Source organism: Microtus oregoni, unplaced genomic scaffold (genome assembly GCF_018167655.1).
Source record: "Microtus oregoni isolate MIOR12 unplaced genomic scaffold, Mior012 000046F_ref0000063, whole genome shotgun sequence".
Taxonomy (NCBI): Eukaryota; Metazoa; Chordata; class Mammalia; order Rodentia; family Cricetidae; genus Microtus; species Microtus oregoni.
In genome coordinates, this window is record NW_024543220.1 from 14107029 (window position 1) to 14122132 (window position 15104).

Consider the following 15104-nt stretch of genomic DNA (forward strand, 5'->3'; position numbering starts at 1 on the left):
TGACAGCATGGATAAATACTCCCACAGGATCAGAAGTTCCTCCACCCCAACCGCAGGGAGGGGGATGACAGCCTGGGGATTACCTGTGGGTTTAAGAATATCAGAGTCTGGAAATTCATCAAAGTTCGAGGTGTCATCGATGCTCTTGATTTCGATAGAGATGGCAGCTGGTCTCTCCCTGCCAAGAACAGACAAACAAGTCACCAGTCAGTATTCACATGGAAGATGCTGGCAACGTCCTTCTGAGAAGACCCCTGCCTGGCATGTGAGGACTATTTTCACTGGTAGGCAACATTTTTTTCTCTGAATGCTAAATAAGCCAACTGACGGCATTCAAGCAAAATTATTAAAAACTGGTAATTCAGCTGGGCCTGATAACACATGCCTTTAATCCCAGCACCTGGGAGGTGAGTTCAAGGTCAGCCTGGTGTGCCTAATTTCAGGACACCCAGGGTTATACAGAGACTCTGTCTCCTTTTTGTTGGTTTTTTGAGACAGGATTTCCCTGTGTAGCCCTGGCTGTCCTGGGAACTCACTCTGTAGACCAGGCTGTCCTCAAACTCACAAAGATTTGCCTGCCTCTGCCTCCCAAGTGCTGGATTTAATTAAAGGTATGTGCCACCACCACCACCTGGCTGAGATGGTGTCTCAGAAAACAACAAAACCAAACAAATGAAAAAAATAGAACATTCCATCAGAAAGGCAGAAGGACAGAGCCGTTAACGCCCTGTCTGTCCCCTAATGGAGGACTCCTAGAAAGGAAAAAGCCTCTAAGCAAGCAGCCTGAATTGGGCTCTACCCTGATTACACGGGAAAGAAAAATCATCATGAGGCTGGCCACAGTAGAGCCAAGGAAAGCAGACTGTGAGTCCCAGGCTAGCTTCATGAGTCCAGCCTGGTCCACAAAGGGAATTCCAGGACAACCAGAGCTGTTACACAGAGAAGTCCTGTCTCGAAAAACAAAATTCAAGGATGGAAATCAGAACACAATTATAATATAAAATGGCAAGACACTTTCTGCTTAGTAATCCTGGAGCGCTAACAAGAGCAGGCGCTTCAGCAGGTAGTCTAGCTGCCCAGGCTACACCTCCCTGCTCCTGCCCTGTGGACTGCACCCCTCTGCCTTCTACTCATGGTCTTCTAGCTCCCAGAAACAGCCAGAGGTTAGCTGTGAGCACAGACAGCAGCTTCCCAGACTGCCCTCACTGATGGTCACTGCTGTGTCTACTGCACTGTGACTCCCAATTTTCACCACAAATGAAAGTCCGTGATGATCCTCCCAAACTAGAACTAAGGAAATCACAATCCACGGGTGGTGGTACATCATCCCCAAGCACTTGGAGGAAGAGACAGGAGAATCGAGTTCATGATCACCTGCTACATTACCTTCTAGGAGGTCACGCTGGGCTGCAGGGGACCCAGTCTGTGGCCAGGGAGATGGCCCATGGGTAAAGGTGCTTGCTCCACAAGCCTGGTGACCTGATTTGATCCCAGAGTCCATGCCAAAGGTAAAAGGAAGAACAAACTCCACAAGCTGTCCTCTGAACTTTACTCACACACCATGGGATGTATATCCTTCCCTCCAATAGGAAGTTATGTAAGCTGCAAACTGTAATATGGTGTATACCTGATATGTTCCCAGTCAACGCCTTCAAAAAAAGGATTACTTTTTATTTCCTCAACTCCAGAAGCTCCGATTCTATGTTCCCATTCACAGCAGAACCTGGAAAAATGGGCTTTTCAGCACACTCCAACAGTTTCTTCGGAGACATAAATAGCCAGGCTCCTGCATGCTCTTCCCCAGCCCCATCCCTAGAGGGAGGAAGCAGGAGCACCCAGGATTCATTCCTGTCACAGGGCTGAGTGTGGGAGATGAGATGCTCTACTACCTCAGAATCAGGCCCTTGGCTTTCTCGGAGACGGGAACTTCTGGGGGAAAAGTCAGAGTTTCCTTCCAGTTCATCACCTTCTTATAAGTCTCTTGTGGGGTCTCGGAGCAGAAAGGTGGGTAGCCTGTAACAAGCAGAAGTGTGAGCTTTCCAGCTCAGAACCCAGACTCTGAGGCAATTAGTTCTCAGCACGGTTCCACATCAACTTACCACCTCTGCATGCTTGTTCCTCCACCACTCACCAATTTTCATTCTCCCCAGGAAATGTCAAAACCCCCTTTTTGCTTTGTTTTTTTTTGGACAGGGTTTCTCTGTGTAGCCCTGTCTGTCCTGGAACTCTGTAGAGCAGACTGGCCTCAAACTCACAGAGCTCCACCTGCCCCTGCCTGCCGAGTGCTGGGATTAAAAGCATGCGCCACCACTGCCTGGCTATCTACACCCATTTTTCATTTTTTTGCCAACTCGAGGTGAAGAGTTATACACCTCTGATAACACTAGAAAGCCAGCTAACAGTTGAAGGTGAGAAAAGAAATGACAGGCAGAGTTGCAGTGTGGAATTAGCATGCCAGAAGAAGTAACAGGATGAACACCACAAAAAGGGCCCTCTCTAGGGAGTGCCTCATAAGGGCACAGTGTTAGCAAGCTAAGGGGAAAGCATGGGTTTTAAAGAGACCACCATGGCCTATTTGTTGTTTTCTGGAAGTCCAAGCAAGAGGACAAACACTCTGGGCAGTGGCGTGCACCTTTAATCCCAGCACTTGGGAGGCAGAGGCAGGTGGACCTCTGTGAGTTTAAAGCCAGCCTGATCTACAAAGAGAGTTCCAGGAGACGCTCCAAAGCTACATAGAGAAACCCTGTTTTGAAAAAACAAAACAAAAAAGACAAACATTTGCACTTCCTATTGCTGCTAGCCTGTACTGCTAGCTTGTCCACCACAAGGAGGACATCCATATCCAATGTTTCCCAAGATAAAGTGATTCCAAACCCACCCTGGTATCCAGTCTCATCTAGGGCTCCATGGCAATATGGCCATGCTGTAGATGTGTTCCCTAAATAAAGAGACACACCATCCAAAGACAAGGAGAAAGAAAGGTTCCATGCTGCAAACAACCCTCGAGAGAGGAAGCAATCCACAATTCACAAACCAAGGGAGAGACACAGCCTTAGTTAAGCTCTTTGTACACAATAGGTGCTTGATAAGTGAGAGTGGCCAAGGGGCCAGATGGAGAGAATGAAGGAACAGAAGAAATGTAAATAAATGACCAGCACAGGCAGCACAAGAGGTCAGGGAACCTGTAATACAACAGAGTTGTCTATCAAGGAAACATCAGCACCTCGTTCCCCCAAGTGAGACAGTAACAGCAGTGGAGTCTTTCCTGGTGCACAGAAAAGCCCTTCTGCATGCAACTTACCGATGAGCATCTCATACATGATCACCCCGAGTGACCACCAATCACAGAGCTTGTTGTACCCGGTCTGCATGAACACCTCAGGAGCAATGTAATCAGGAGTGCCCACTGTAGAGAAGGCCTGAAACACACACACATTAGAGAGGCCAGGCCAGGAGTGAGTGCCTAAGCTAAGAATGCTATTCCAGAGACCACAGGCCTCAAAGCCCCACCAGGGACACCCAAACTACATAAGTAGGACAGCCCCTGCCTACTACAAACTCATCTGCTACAGCACTGTCCAAAATGAACAATAAGCTTTGTTAATAAGGCAAAAGACCCCTCCTAAGCACACCCACTAAGAACCAGGCTCTATACCTGAATGAGCCTTTCTAATTCTGCCGAGATGTATGCAAGAAAGAACGAGCCAGCCCAATGATGCAGATAAAACCTGATCCAAACTCATTACTCAGGGTCTAAGAACCCGTGAAGGACAGCCCAGTTTGGAGATGAAATGTCTGCTCCAAATCATCCCACTTTCCAAATTATACTAAGTAACCTGAGAGCCACAAAGGGAAGCCCCGTTAGTGACCAGAAGCTTACAGATGTCTCCTACAATGCAGGCTCTCTCTGGGATGAGCAAGAACAGTCCCCAATGCCAGTACTTGACTCCCATATATACTAGGCTACAAAACCTAGGAGGATGTGCAGCCAAAGCCTTCCATTTGGGGTCTGTCATGTGTGAGGCAGCCTCTGAAATAAAAAGGAGCTCCACTCTCATCTGCTGGCCTGTAGTGGACATTGATAGCCTTAATAATCTGTGCTATTTGGGCTGGGGATGGCTCAGCAGCTATAAGATTTGCGCAACAGTAACAATGAGGACAGGCCCCTCTTCTCCACACTCCTTGTCACATCTGCTGATGGTCGCCATTCTGACTGGGCTGAGGTATACCAAAGTAGTTTAAATGTGCATTTCCCTGATGGGGAGGTAGACTGGACATTTGTTTTGGGGCTTGTTTGTGTGACAGGTCTCATATACAGCTTTGGCTGGCCGGGGACTCCTGAAGTAGAGCAGGATGGCCTTGAACTCAAAGATTTTCTTTCTCTGTCTCCCAAGAGCTGGGATTAAAGGTGTGCACTAGCAAGCCCAGCTGACCGTGTTTAAAAATAGTTATTGACCATTCGTGTTTCTTTAAAAACTATCTATTCTGGTCACTTGCCCATTGTTGACTGACAGTTTTACTCTCTTGGTATTTAATTCCTGTAATTCTTTGCAAGTTCTAGATAGTAGTCCTTTGTCTGAAATATGTCTGGCAAAGCTTTTCTCCACTCTGGGCTGCTTTCACTGCTGATTGCTTCCTGTGCTGTAGAAACTTATTTTCGTGTGGTTCCACCTCTTGACACATGGATTAGTCCCTGTGCTACTACTGAGGCTCTACTCAAAAGGCCCAGCCTACCCCAATATCTCGAAGGGTATTTTCCCCTGTATTTTCTTCTAGAAGCTCCAAGGGATTTTTATTGTTGTTTGAGAAGGGTTTCTCTATGTATCCCTGGATATCTCAGAACTTGCTATGTAGATCACACTGGCCTCGAACTCACAGAGATCCACCTGCCTCTGCCTTTTGAGTGCTGGGATTAAATGCATCCACAAACATGCCCAGTCTTGTTTCAGGCTTTTGTTTTTGTTCAATGGTGTTTTGCCAGAAGTCCTGGACCTAGCGTTACTGACAGGTGTGAGCTGCCATGTGGGGCTGGGAAGTGAACCTGGGAAGAGCAGTTTGTCCTCTTAACCACTGAGCCGTCTCGTACAAAAAAAAAAAAAAAAATCATGGGTACCACTGAGCCGTCTCTCCAGCCCGTTTCGGGTTATAAACGAAGGCCTTTGGTCTATTTTGAATTGATTTTTGTACAGGGTGGAAATAAGAATCTAATTTCATTTCAAAGTACAGCATAATACTGCAGGTAAAAATCCTGCGCCATTTGTTGAACAGGCCTTTCTAACACTTATCTGTATGTGCACTGATGTTTTGTCTGTACGAATGCCTGTGCAAGGGTGTCGGGTCCCCTGGAACTGTAACTACTGACAGTTGTGAGGCACCACGTGGGTGCTGGAGATTGAACCCGGGTCCTCTGGAAAAGCAGACAGTGCTCTTCACTGCTGAGCCATCTCCAGCCCCAGGCTATTTTTTTCTCAATGTATGTATGCTTTTGCCTCATTTGTCAAAATATTAAGTGGGTATAGTTTTGTGATCTTATGTGAGTCCTCTACTCTATTCCACCGGCCTACCTGTCTACTGACATCTACTTCCTGTTGAGGCAAGTCAGTAAAGCACTGCAAGAAAGTCTAAGCCAGCATTTACTCAGAGATCTGCTTTAAACACAACCCTGCCAAGTTACTAGTGAGTGTGTAACAAGCAAAGTGCTGCTCTTTCTACATATACACACGTGACCACTGCCGTTACAAAGTATAGCACATACCTCACTTTCAGACAGGAACAATCAATCAATCATCTATTAAGAATAAATGTTGGGGGCTGGAGAGTTGGCTCAGCGGTTAAGAGCACTGACCCTTCTTCCAGAGGTCCTGAGTTCAATTCCCAGCAACCACATGGTGGCTCACAACCATCTATAATGAAATCTGGTGCCCTCTTCTGGGGTGCAGGTATACATGCAGGCAGAATATTGTATACATAATAAATCCATAATCTTTAAAAAAAAAAAAAAAGAATAAATGTTGGGGCCGGGCAGTAGTGGCACATGCCTTTAATCCCAGTATTAGGGAGGCAGAGGCAGGCAGATCTCTGCGAGTCTGAAGCCAGCCTTGTCTACAAGAGCAAATTACAGGACAGGTTCCAAAGCTACAGAGAAACCCTGTCTTGAAAAATAATTTAAAAAAAAAAGGATTAAAGGTTGGTGGTCAGTCAATAGTATCACACACCTTTAATTCTAGCACCCAGGAACCAGAGACCTGTGGATCTCTGTGAGTTCGAGGCCAGTCTGGTCTACAAAGAGAGTTCCTGGACAGCCAAAGATACACAGAGAAACCCTGCCTTGAAAATCAAAAACAACAACAAAAAGAATAAATGTTGGTGTGGCTGGAGAGATGTCCCAGTGGCTAAAAGCACTGGCTGTTCTTGCAGACAACACAGGTTTAATTTCTAGAACCCACACAGTGGCTCACAACCATCTGTAACTCCTTCCAGAGGGTCCTATTCTCTCTTCTGGCCTTTGAGATACCAGAGATACACACGTGATATGCAGACATATATACAGGCAAAACACCCATATACATAAAATAAAAATGAAAAGTTAAAACACACACACACATGAGTTCTGGCCTAGCAAGGTAACTCAGTTGGTTAAAGCACCTGCCACCAAGACTAATGACCTGAGTTTGCGTCCCAGGATCACATGGTGGAAGGAGAGTCCTACAAGCTGTCCTCTGGCTCCTACACAGATGCATGCACACATAAATAAGTAAGACTGAAGTTTCCCTAGACAGCAACATTTCAGTGGTGAATTTACAACATACTATCATGGTAAAAGCAGTAAGATCACTCTAAAACTTATGGGGCACAATTTTATTTACATATGTATTTAGGGCTTTGTCTGTATGCATGTCTGCACACCAGAAGACAGCATTAGATCATTATAGATGGTGGTGAGCAGTCATGTGGGTACTGGAAACTGAACTCAGAACCTCTGGAAGAGCAGCCAGTACTCTTAACCAGAGAGCCATCTCTCAACCCTACTGGGGTACAATTTTAATTGTGGGCATAGTCAAACACTTATAAAATTTTTAAATTCCTTAAATACTCAAAGCAAACATTTACACTTAGTCTCACTCTGAGATCCCCAGTTTAACTGGTTTTTCGAGACAGGGTTTCTCTGTAGCTTTGGAGCCTGTCCTGGAACTAGCTCTTGTAGACCAGGCTGGCCTCGAACTCACAGAGATCCACCTGCTTCTGCCTCCCAAGTGCTGGGATTGAAAGTGTGCGCCACCACTGACCACCACCTGGCTAATTAAACCCTTTATACCTTAGAAAGGAGGACAGGAAGAAAAGTATTGTCACCCACCGGAAGGCCAGCATGAAGTCACCTCCCAAAAATTTACCAGCTGTTGCCCAAATAACCTACCCTCCCTCAGAGAACTACTTGGGTACTTGGGGCTATACAGCGCTGCTGCTGAAGTACTCAACACAAGGGTGATGCTCAAATGCTCACCACCTGGGCATATGTGAGCTTTCCTGGGTGTTTGGTTTGTTGTTGTTGCTGGTGATGGCTGGTACTGGGGACAGGACCAGGGCCTGGTGCGTGCCAGGCAAACACTCTATTACTGAGCTCCATCCCCAGCCCATTTGTATTCATTTTAAAACTTGCTCAGACTGTTCGGTAGCCTCTGATATTACTTACTAACTGGCGTCTGTTTCTTTTCCAGGTCTCTGCTTTCCTTTTGGAATTCATGTTCTGGAAAGCTAAAAGTAGAGAAATCAAGTTCTAATCAAATTTCAGATGAGAATATTTAGTACTTTCAGGGATCTGTTACTAATCACACCATACACCCACTAAACTCTCTGGGTGAAGCCAGCCAGAGCAGAGGAAAACAGATCTCTGTGAGCCCCGGGCTAGTCGGGGATACATGGAGACTCCTTCCTCAAAGCAACAAAACAAAATAAGCAAACAGACAAAAGCAAATCAGCTCTGGTGACTCGTTTTTCCTCCATTTCTATCACCCAATATGAAGCTCTAGACACAGCAGCTCCAAGAGTCTCAGTGGGAGCTGTCAACAGTTTCATGGGGCTCACGTAGCCAGAGGACAGACAGGCCTTATCAGAACTGAGGAGAAAGAAGCTCTAATGTGTATCAACTGTACATATATGTGCTTTTTGGGGTCTTGGTTGTGGTACTGCTGAAGGCATGCAGGGCCTTCTACATGCTAGGCAAGCAGTCTACTAGCGGGCTGCAACCACATGCTCTTTCTAGTCACTGTTCTGTGATCACCCCCTCCCACGTGCATGGAATGCACTCAGATTCTTCTTCTCATCTCCCTCCTCACTTTTTATGTTCAGTTTTCACACTCATTCAGACCTGGCTTGTGGCATTCCTGCACAATGCAGTTCCCAGGGAAATCACCCTTACATACTGGGCTAAGAACAGGGCAAAACTAACGTCGCTGTGACACTTACTGAAGTCACTAGGGAGGCTGTGGTTCAGGTTCCTATAAAATTCTGTCCTGTGCGCTTTTTTCAGGCCTGTGCAAAGGCCAAAGTCAGAAAGTTTCACATGGCCCTGTGAGGGGGAAAAAGAACGATGACAGATGTACAAGCGCTCCGCTCCTTCCAGCAAGCATCACCTCTCTAGTAACACAGCGCTCCCCCCCATCATACTACAATGAAATCCACGTCACAAAAAATACTAAAACCACTCCAGCTGGGTGTGGTAGCGCACACCTTTAATCCCAGCATTTGGGAGGCAGGTGAGCTTTAAGTTTAAGGCCAGCCTGGTCTACAGAGCAAGTTCCAGTATGGCCAGGGCTATCCAGAGAAACTCCATCTCAAAATCCAAAAAAAAAAAAAAAAAAAAAGGATGTAGAGATGGCTCAGAGGTAAAGAGCACTTGCTGCTTTTCCAGAGGTCCTGAGTTCAATTCCCAGCAAGAACACAGGTGGTTTACAACCACTGTAATGAGATCTGGTGCCCTCTTCTGGCCTGCAGGCACACATGCAGATAGAACATTGTATACATAATAAATAAATCTTAAAAAAAAAGAGAGAGATGAATATTCAATTAAATTACAAAATCATAGCTGAGACAGGATGTGATGCTGTGAAGGCAAAGTTACCTGTAAAAAGAAGAACATACGAGGTGGATCACAGTTGCCGTATCATCACTGAATGTTACAGGGCTGCCTAGCTCAGCGGACACACTGGTCAGGGTGCCATTGCCCCCGCCCCCCACATACCTTGCTGTCCAAGAGAAGGTTGTCTGGTTTGATGTCTCTATGGATGAAGCCCAGCTGGTGAATGGAGTCTATGGCTAACACTGTTTCTGCTATGTAAAACTGAGTCTCCTCTTCTGTCAGAGTATCTTTTTTCATCAATAAGGTCATCATGTCCCCTGGAAGCACAAAGATACAAAGCCACCAGCATACACACACAATGCACGTACACACACACACACAGTGAGTAAGAACCAGATTTCAGAAACAAGCCAACTAAACCCAACTATGCTGTGTCCCAGAGGCTGACCCATAGTGCTGACATGGGAGAAAACAGCAAGAGGTTTCTAATACTTAAAGGGTAAAAATCAGTCACAGAGAAAAACACATCTTGCACCTACGCCAGGTAATGATGACTACTACACTATAATTTTCCTCTTCAGAGAACTGAGATTTCTCCCACGATTACAGTGTATTACTTACAACAGTATTTTGGACTGGGGGAAAACCTACTTTACATTTTCTTTTTTGTATGTTTTTTTATTTTATTGAGACAGGGTTTCTCTGTGTAGCTTTAGCTGTCCTGGAACTTACTATGTAGACCAGGCTGGCCTTGAACTCACAGAGATCTCTCTGCCTCTGCCTCTTGAGTGCTGGGACCACTTTACTTTTATGTTTGCTCCAGTATCTGTAAAGCTGTCTGCATCTAGAGCAGATGTCAATTCCACACAGGTTGAGTTGCTGTCATTGGAATGAAATGCCAAATAAAACGTAGATATTTAGGGGACTAAAAACACAGCGAGGCAAACTAACAGAAAAGTGGCCTGTGGGCAGCCAAGCAGTCAACAGACACTGAGCCGGCTCTGCACTGGGCTCTAAGTCCCTGACAGGCGAGCACATCGGCAATTCAAGACCACCAGGGCCTTCACCTAACATCTTATTAGAGGTATTTAAATAGACACCAGTATCCGTTAGAACTTTTAATCTAGGGGGCTGGAGAGATGGCTCAGAGGTTAAGAGCATTGCCTGCTCTTCCAAAGGTCCTGAGTTCAATTCCCAGCAACCACATGGTGGCTCACAGCCATCTGTAATGGGACCCCCTCTTCTGGCCAGCAGGTATACACACAGACAGAATATTGTATACATAATAAATAAACATTTAAAAAAAAACTTTTAATCTAATGATAAACTCCTTAGTTTCCTGCAAGGTGAGAATTTAAATCTTAATACCATCATCATAAAAGCAAGAAAAAAAATTCATATCCTAAAAATTCAGCAATTAAACTTAAAAGCACATAAAATATGTAAAGTAGATAAAAAGCTAAGAAAAACAGGAAGGTTCGGTTTCTATCTCATGTAAAGCTACTTACAGTAGGAAACAAGGACAAGAGAACCTTTGACCTTAAGAGTCTCATGCTGCCTTCATTAATAACTCTTTTTTTTTGTATTCTCAGCAAGAATTTTCCCTTGGACAAAAATTAATTAATTAAATAAAAACCCAAGACTTGAAAATCGTGAGTCCTCAGCATTCCTGGTAACACCCAGAGACCAGGGACAGTGGGTGAAGTCAACTCTAAGGTCACTATGCAGCTGTCGCTCAGGACCAAGGAGAGTGGTTGATGTCCTCACTTGTGTGCCGTTTGCCCACGTGGTGGGAGAGCTCAGGCCAGCTGGTCTACAGCTATGCTGGCCAGCATCACCAGTACAAAGGTAGGGTCCCAGGGACATGAAAAGCTAAGGAAGAGGTGTAGTAATGGCTAGAAAGACACATGGTAAGGAGCTGTTGGCCAGGCTGTTTCTTACTATTTAATATAATTAGTATATATATACTATTTATATATGTTTGCTTAAGGCAAAAAGGCCTGGGGGGGGCACGAATGGACACCTGCCACCACCGCCCAGCATCTATTGTAAAAATTATTGGTGACCCTGGAAATAAATTAAGGAGTGTCACGAAATCAATATACTATGTCCTAATAAATAACATTTGCTTTGTTAAAAAACAAAAAGATATATGGGAACTGGGAGGAGAGGAGAGAAAGGAAACTGTGGTTGGAATGTAAAAAGAGAGAAAATTTGTCTTCTGTTTGTTCAGAATTCACTGGTTCACCAGAAGAAACTATCCCCAAAGAGATGGGACACTCTGTTCCACGTTATTTTGTAGCTGTCTAAGCCTGACATCTCAGAAAGAGAAGTGGTCTCTAGATATTAATCTAGGTGAAGAAAAAAATCACTCTTTACTAATAAATCACTGAGAAAGAAACCAAAAGGTTGAAGCAAACAATTCTATGGCTTCAATGCAATCAGCTGGGCAACAATGCCTAAGGGGGAAAGCAGGCAGAGCTCCCCACTTTGTCTCTACGTGTTTAGAGGAAAATGACAGGAAGGCCTGTCCATCTGACATGGGGAGTGGATGACAGGCTAAGACCTCAGAGAGGCACTGACCTCCTTTCCAGACCTAGAGCAGACCCAGAAAGCAACTCTGTGAGAGGTACAGGTAGAAGGGAGGGTTAATTGTTGATGTGAGAGAAAACCACAGAACAAAGGGGAATCGAGCTTCATCGTGAAGTAATTACCTCCAGGCAGGAACTCCATGATTAGGTAGAGGTTTAGCTTATCCTGAAAACTATAGAACATTTTCACAACCCACAAACTGTCTGCCTCCACTAGAATGTCACGCTCCGCACGAATGTGGCCAACCTGGAGGTATACGCATTTGATTAATGACAAGCCTTGCTCTGCTGTAAACTGTATATCTGTATAAACAATTTAAATACTGTTCTGAGTATTTACTTGTGACGAGCGAAAGTTCTGCTATCACAAACTGACCAACTTGAAACTAACATTTGACTTGAAGGAAGCCAGTAATAGAAACCTGGTAAGAAAGGCTTTAACCCTGCCAAAATGAATGAATGGCTTCAATGCAACAGCAACCGTAGCAGTAAACCTATGATTAATTAAAATTACCATTCTTTTATATATTTGTCCTAATCTTTATTAATTTTTTAAGGCAGATAAAAAAATATCTGCCTTTGAACTATGTAGCCAAGGTTTCCCATGGACTCAGACCCTCTCACCTCCATCTTGACAACTGAAAATTATAGGCATGTACACCGTTTGTGTAGTGAGAACACTCAACCAGAGATAAGCAAGTACTCTACCAGCGTCCCCAACCCACAGTTCTAAAAATTCCACAGCATAAACAGCCCCACCTCAGTCTGAACTATCCAGGAGAAGTTATTTTGTCTGAGGCTGTTTTGTCTGGTTCTGGTTTCATTTTGCCTGAGATGGACCCAGGGCCTTGCTCAAGCTACACACGCACTCTACACAAGTGCTCACGTTGTTCAAGCTACAGAAGCCCTCTACAAAGTGCTCGTGCTCCTGAAGTACTGAGCTACACACCCTCCGTGACCTCAAAGTAGCAGAGCTCTGGAAGACAATTCTAGGATGCTATGATGCCATAGCACTTAGTCTACTGATGTAAACTACACTGAAATATGAAAAAAATAAAAAGTTTTTATTGGGTTACAGATTCAAAAATCATGGCATTTCTAGTTTTCTACATTTGCTGCAAAATCTAGCTAAAAAGAGACCAAGCTACAGGCAGTTTAGGGGAAATGGTAAAATCACTTTGTTAAATGTAATACTTTATGAGAAGGGGTATGGCTCAGCTGGTAAACAGCTTGTATAGCATACATGAAGCCCTGGGTTTGATCCCCAGCCCATGTGAAGCTGGTGGGCAGGGGATGCATACCTTCAAATCTAGCACTTGAGAGAGAGGCAGGAGGATTAGGAGTTCAAGGTGATCATCCTCTACTACATAGCAAATTTGAAGACAGTCATTGCTACATGAAATTCTGTCTCAAAAATACTGACTATAGCCGGGCGATGGTGGTGCACGCCTTTAATCCCAGCACTCGGGAGGCAGAGGTAGGCGGATCTCTGTGAGTTCGAGACCAGCCTGGTCTATAGAGCAAGTTCCAGGACAGGCTCCAAAGACACAGAGAAACCCTATCTCGAAAAACAAAACAAAACAAAAAAAAAAAATGCTGACTATATCAAATTCACATTATTTAAAATATGTAATAGCAAACAAAAACATTATTGCATATTCTCAAATTACACTACTCCTTTCTTTTTTTAAGTGTCACGAGATCCAAAGATGGGTTGAATCAAGTCTAAGTTCATCACAGTCAGTTCAAGCTTGTAATAAAAGTTTGATCTTAAGTTCTGACAGTAGGTTCTGAGGTCACGGTTATATGAAGAGTCGTGAACTGACACTTCTGTGGCTCTCCCTAAACAGCGTCTACGCACTGCTTCTTTTGTTGGGAGGTCTTCAGTAGGACCACATGCTCTTCCAGGACTCACTGCTGACACACCCTCTCATCTCCTGACTTAGACCTAACCTGTGGGGTTGAGGGCATAATAATTTACATATGAGTTTTCAGTCTCCATTAACATGGTTCCTTGGGGAACTCTTTAGTAGCTTCAATATGAAAACTCCTAGGTTTTGTTAACGGTTACTATGGTCCATGGGATAAGAACAGTGCTATGAAACCACAGAACCAGTCCAACATCTACCTTGTTTTTCATTGAAGAGAAAAAGCTTGTGAAAATTTACTGCTGCTTGCTGACCTGCAGCTGTACAGAGGCCAGGAGACTATGACCTCTGCTCTCCTGGGCCCCCACCTACTACAAAGACCCAAGGGAAAAAGAAGGCACTAGTATTACCACTTGTCACTCATCTTGGAGGACAGAATGGTGACTGTAACATTCCTGTTTGTCGAGAGGAAAGCTAACCACCTTAGCCTTCTCTCCGGAGGCTGACATGGCAGCCAGAAACCTTGAGATCTATAAGTGGAGTCAGTAGACACAGAGCCAGAGGTGCACCTCACAGCAGAAGGTTCTCTTCCTGCCCGTACACCCAAGGCACTGAGGAAGCTGGCACACCAGCCAGCCTTGTTCTTACAGCGGTGCCATCGCACTGCCCACACTGAAAGAGAACCATCTGGCACCAGCTGATACTCGTGTCTTGTCTTTTACGTGTTTTCTGGTACCAGAGGCATCCCCTTTGTGGGCAGAGTAACAACCTGAGCTCTTCAAAGACAGCTATAAACCCTGCTCAGTCCGGAAATGTAAACAGCACCAACAACACGACAACTCAGATTCTCAGTCTCTACCCAAGAACAGGGCGGAGCTGTGCTGGCCCACTTCTCACTCACCTAGCGTAAGCACCCAACGCTCTCTCAGGACTTAGCTGGCCATGTACTGAGATCAAAGGGCAGAACTGAGTCCACCAACTAAGGTGACCTGAATAATTTAGTGTTCCATTTAATGCCTATGTTAATGCAGTATTTAAAAATTCTAATTCTAATTGATATTTACTTTCATTTAGAAAATCGTAGCTATTAACCGTGAAGAAAGAAAAGAGCTTATAACTTCTGTGTACATTACTTGTTACGTGGAGCTTCCTGTCATGATGGGCCTTTTCCTTTCTCAAGACAAAGTCTCTCTACATAGTCCCAGCTGTCCTAGAACCCATTATGTAGACCAGACCAGGCTGGCCTTGAACTCATAGAGATCCTCCTGCCTCTGCCTCCTCAAAGCTGAAAGTAAAGGCATGTGCCAGCATGCTCCTTTTTTCTAACTTTTGAAGTGTTTTCTTTTGTATGCACGTGTGTCCACATGTCTGAATGGAGGTCAGAGGACAGCTCCAGGAGCTGCTTCTCCCCTTGCACTCTGGGGGTCCCAGTCGTAAGCGCAGGCCATCAGGCTCACTGGCAGCACCTGATGGCTCCGGGCCTCTCGCCAGCCCCACTCTGTAACTCTTGTGACTGCTGACGAGCTGACACCAGTTCTGGGTGTGGTTAAAATGATAGGAAATGCATAC

General features: G+C 45.0%; 1 protein-coding gene across 3 annotated transcripts in view; it reads right to left on the reverse strand.

Moving 5' to 3' along the window:
* Positions 1-15104, reverse strand: part of Stk38 (serine/threonine kinase 38) — a 35322-nt gene that overhangs the window by 2109 nt on the left and 18109 nt on the right. For all 3 annotated transcript variants that reach the window (XM_041634809.1, XM_041634808.1, XM_041634810.1), the window contains exons 6-13: positions 11791-11914; positions 9239-9393; positions 8464-8566; positions 7691-7752; positions 3302-3419; positions 1890-2013; positions 1628-1723; positions 84-178 (exon numbers count right to left, since the gene is read on the reverse strand). In XM_041634809.1, coding sequence (XP_041490743.1) covers positions 84-178; positions 1628-1723; positions 1890-2013; positions 3302-3419; positions 7691-7752; positions 8464-8566; positions 9239-9393; positions 11791-11914 — 877 coding nt within the window. The remainder of the gene's footprint in view (positions 1-83; positions 179-1627; positions 1724-1889; positions 2014-3301; positions 3420-7690; positions 7753-8463; positions 8567-9238; positions 9394-11790; positions 11915-15104) is intronic.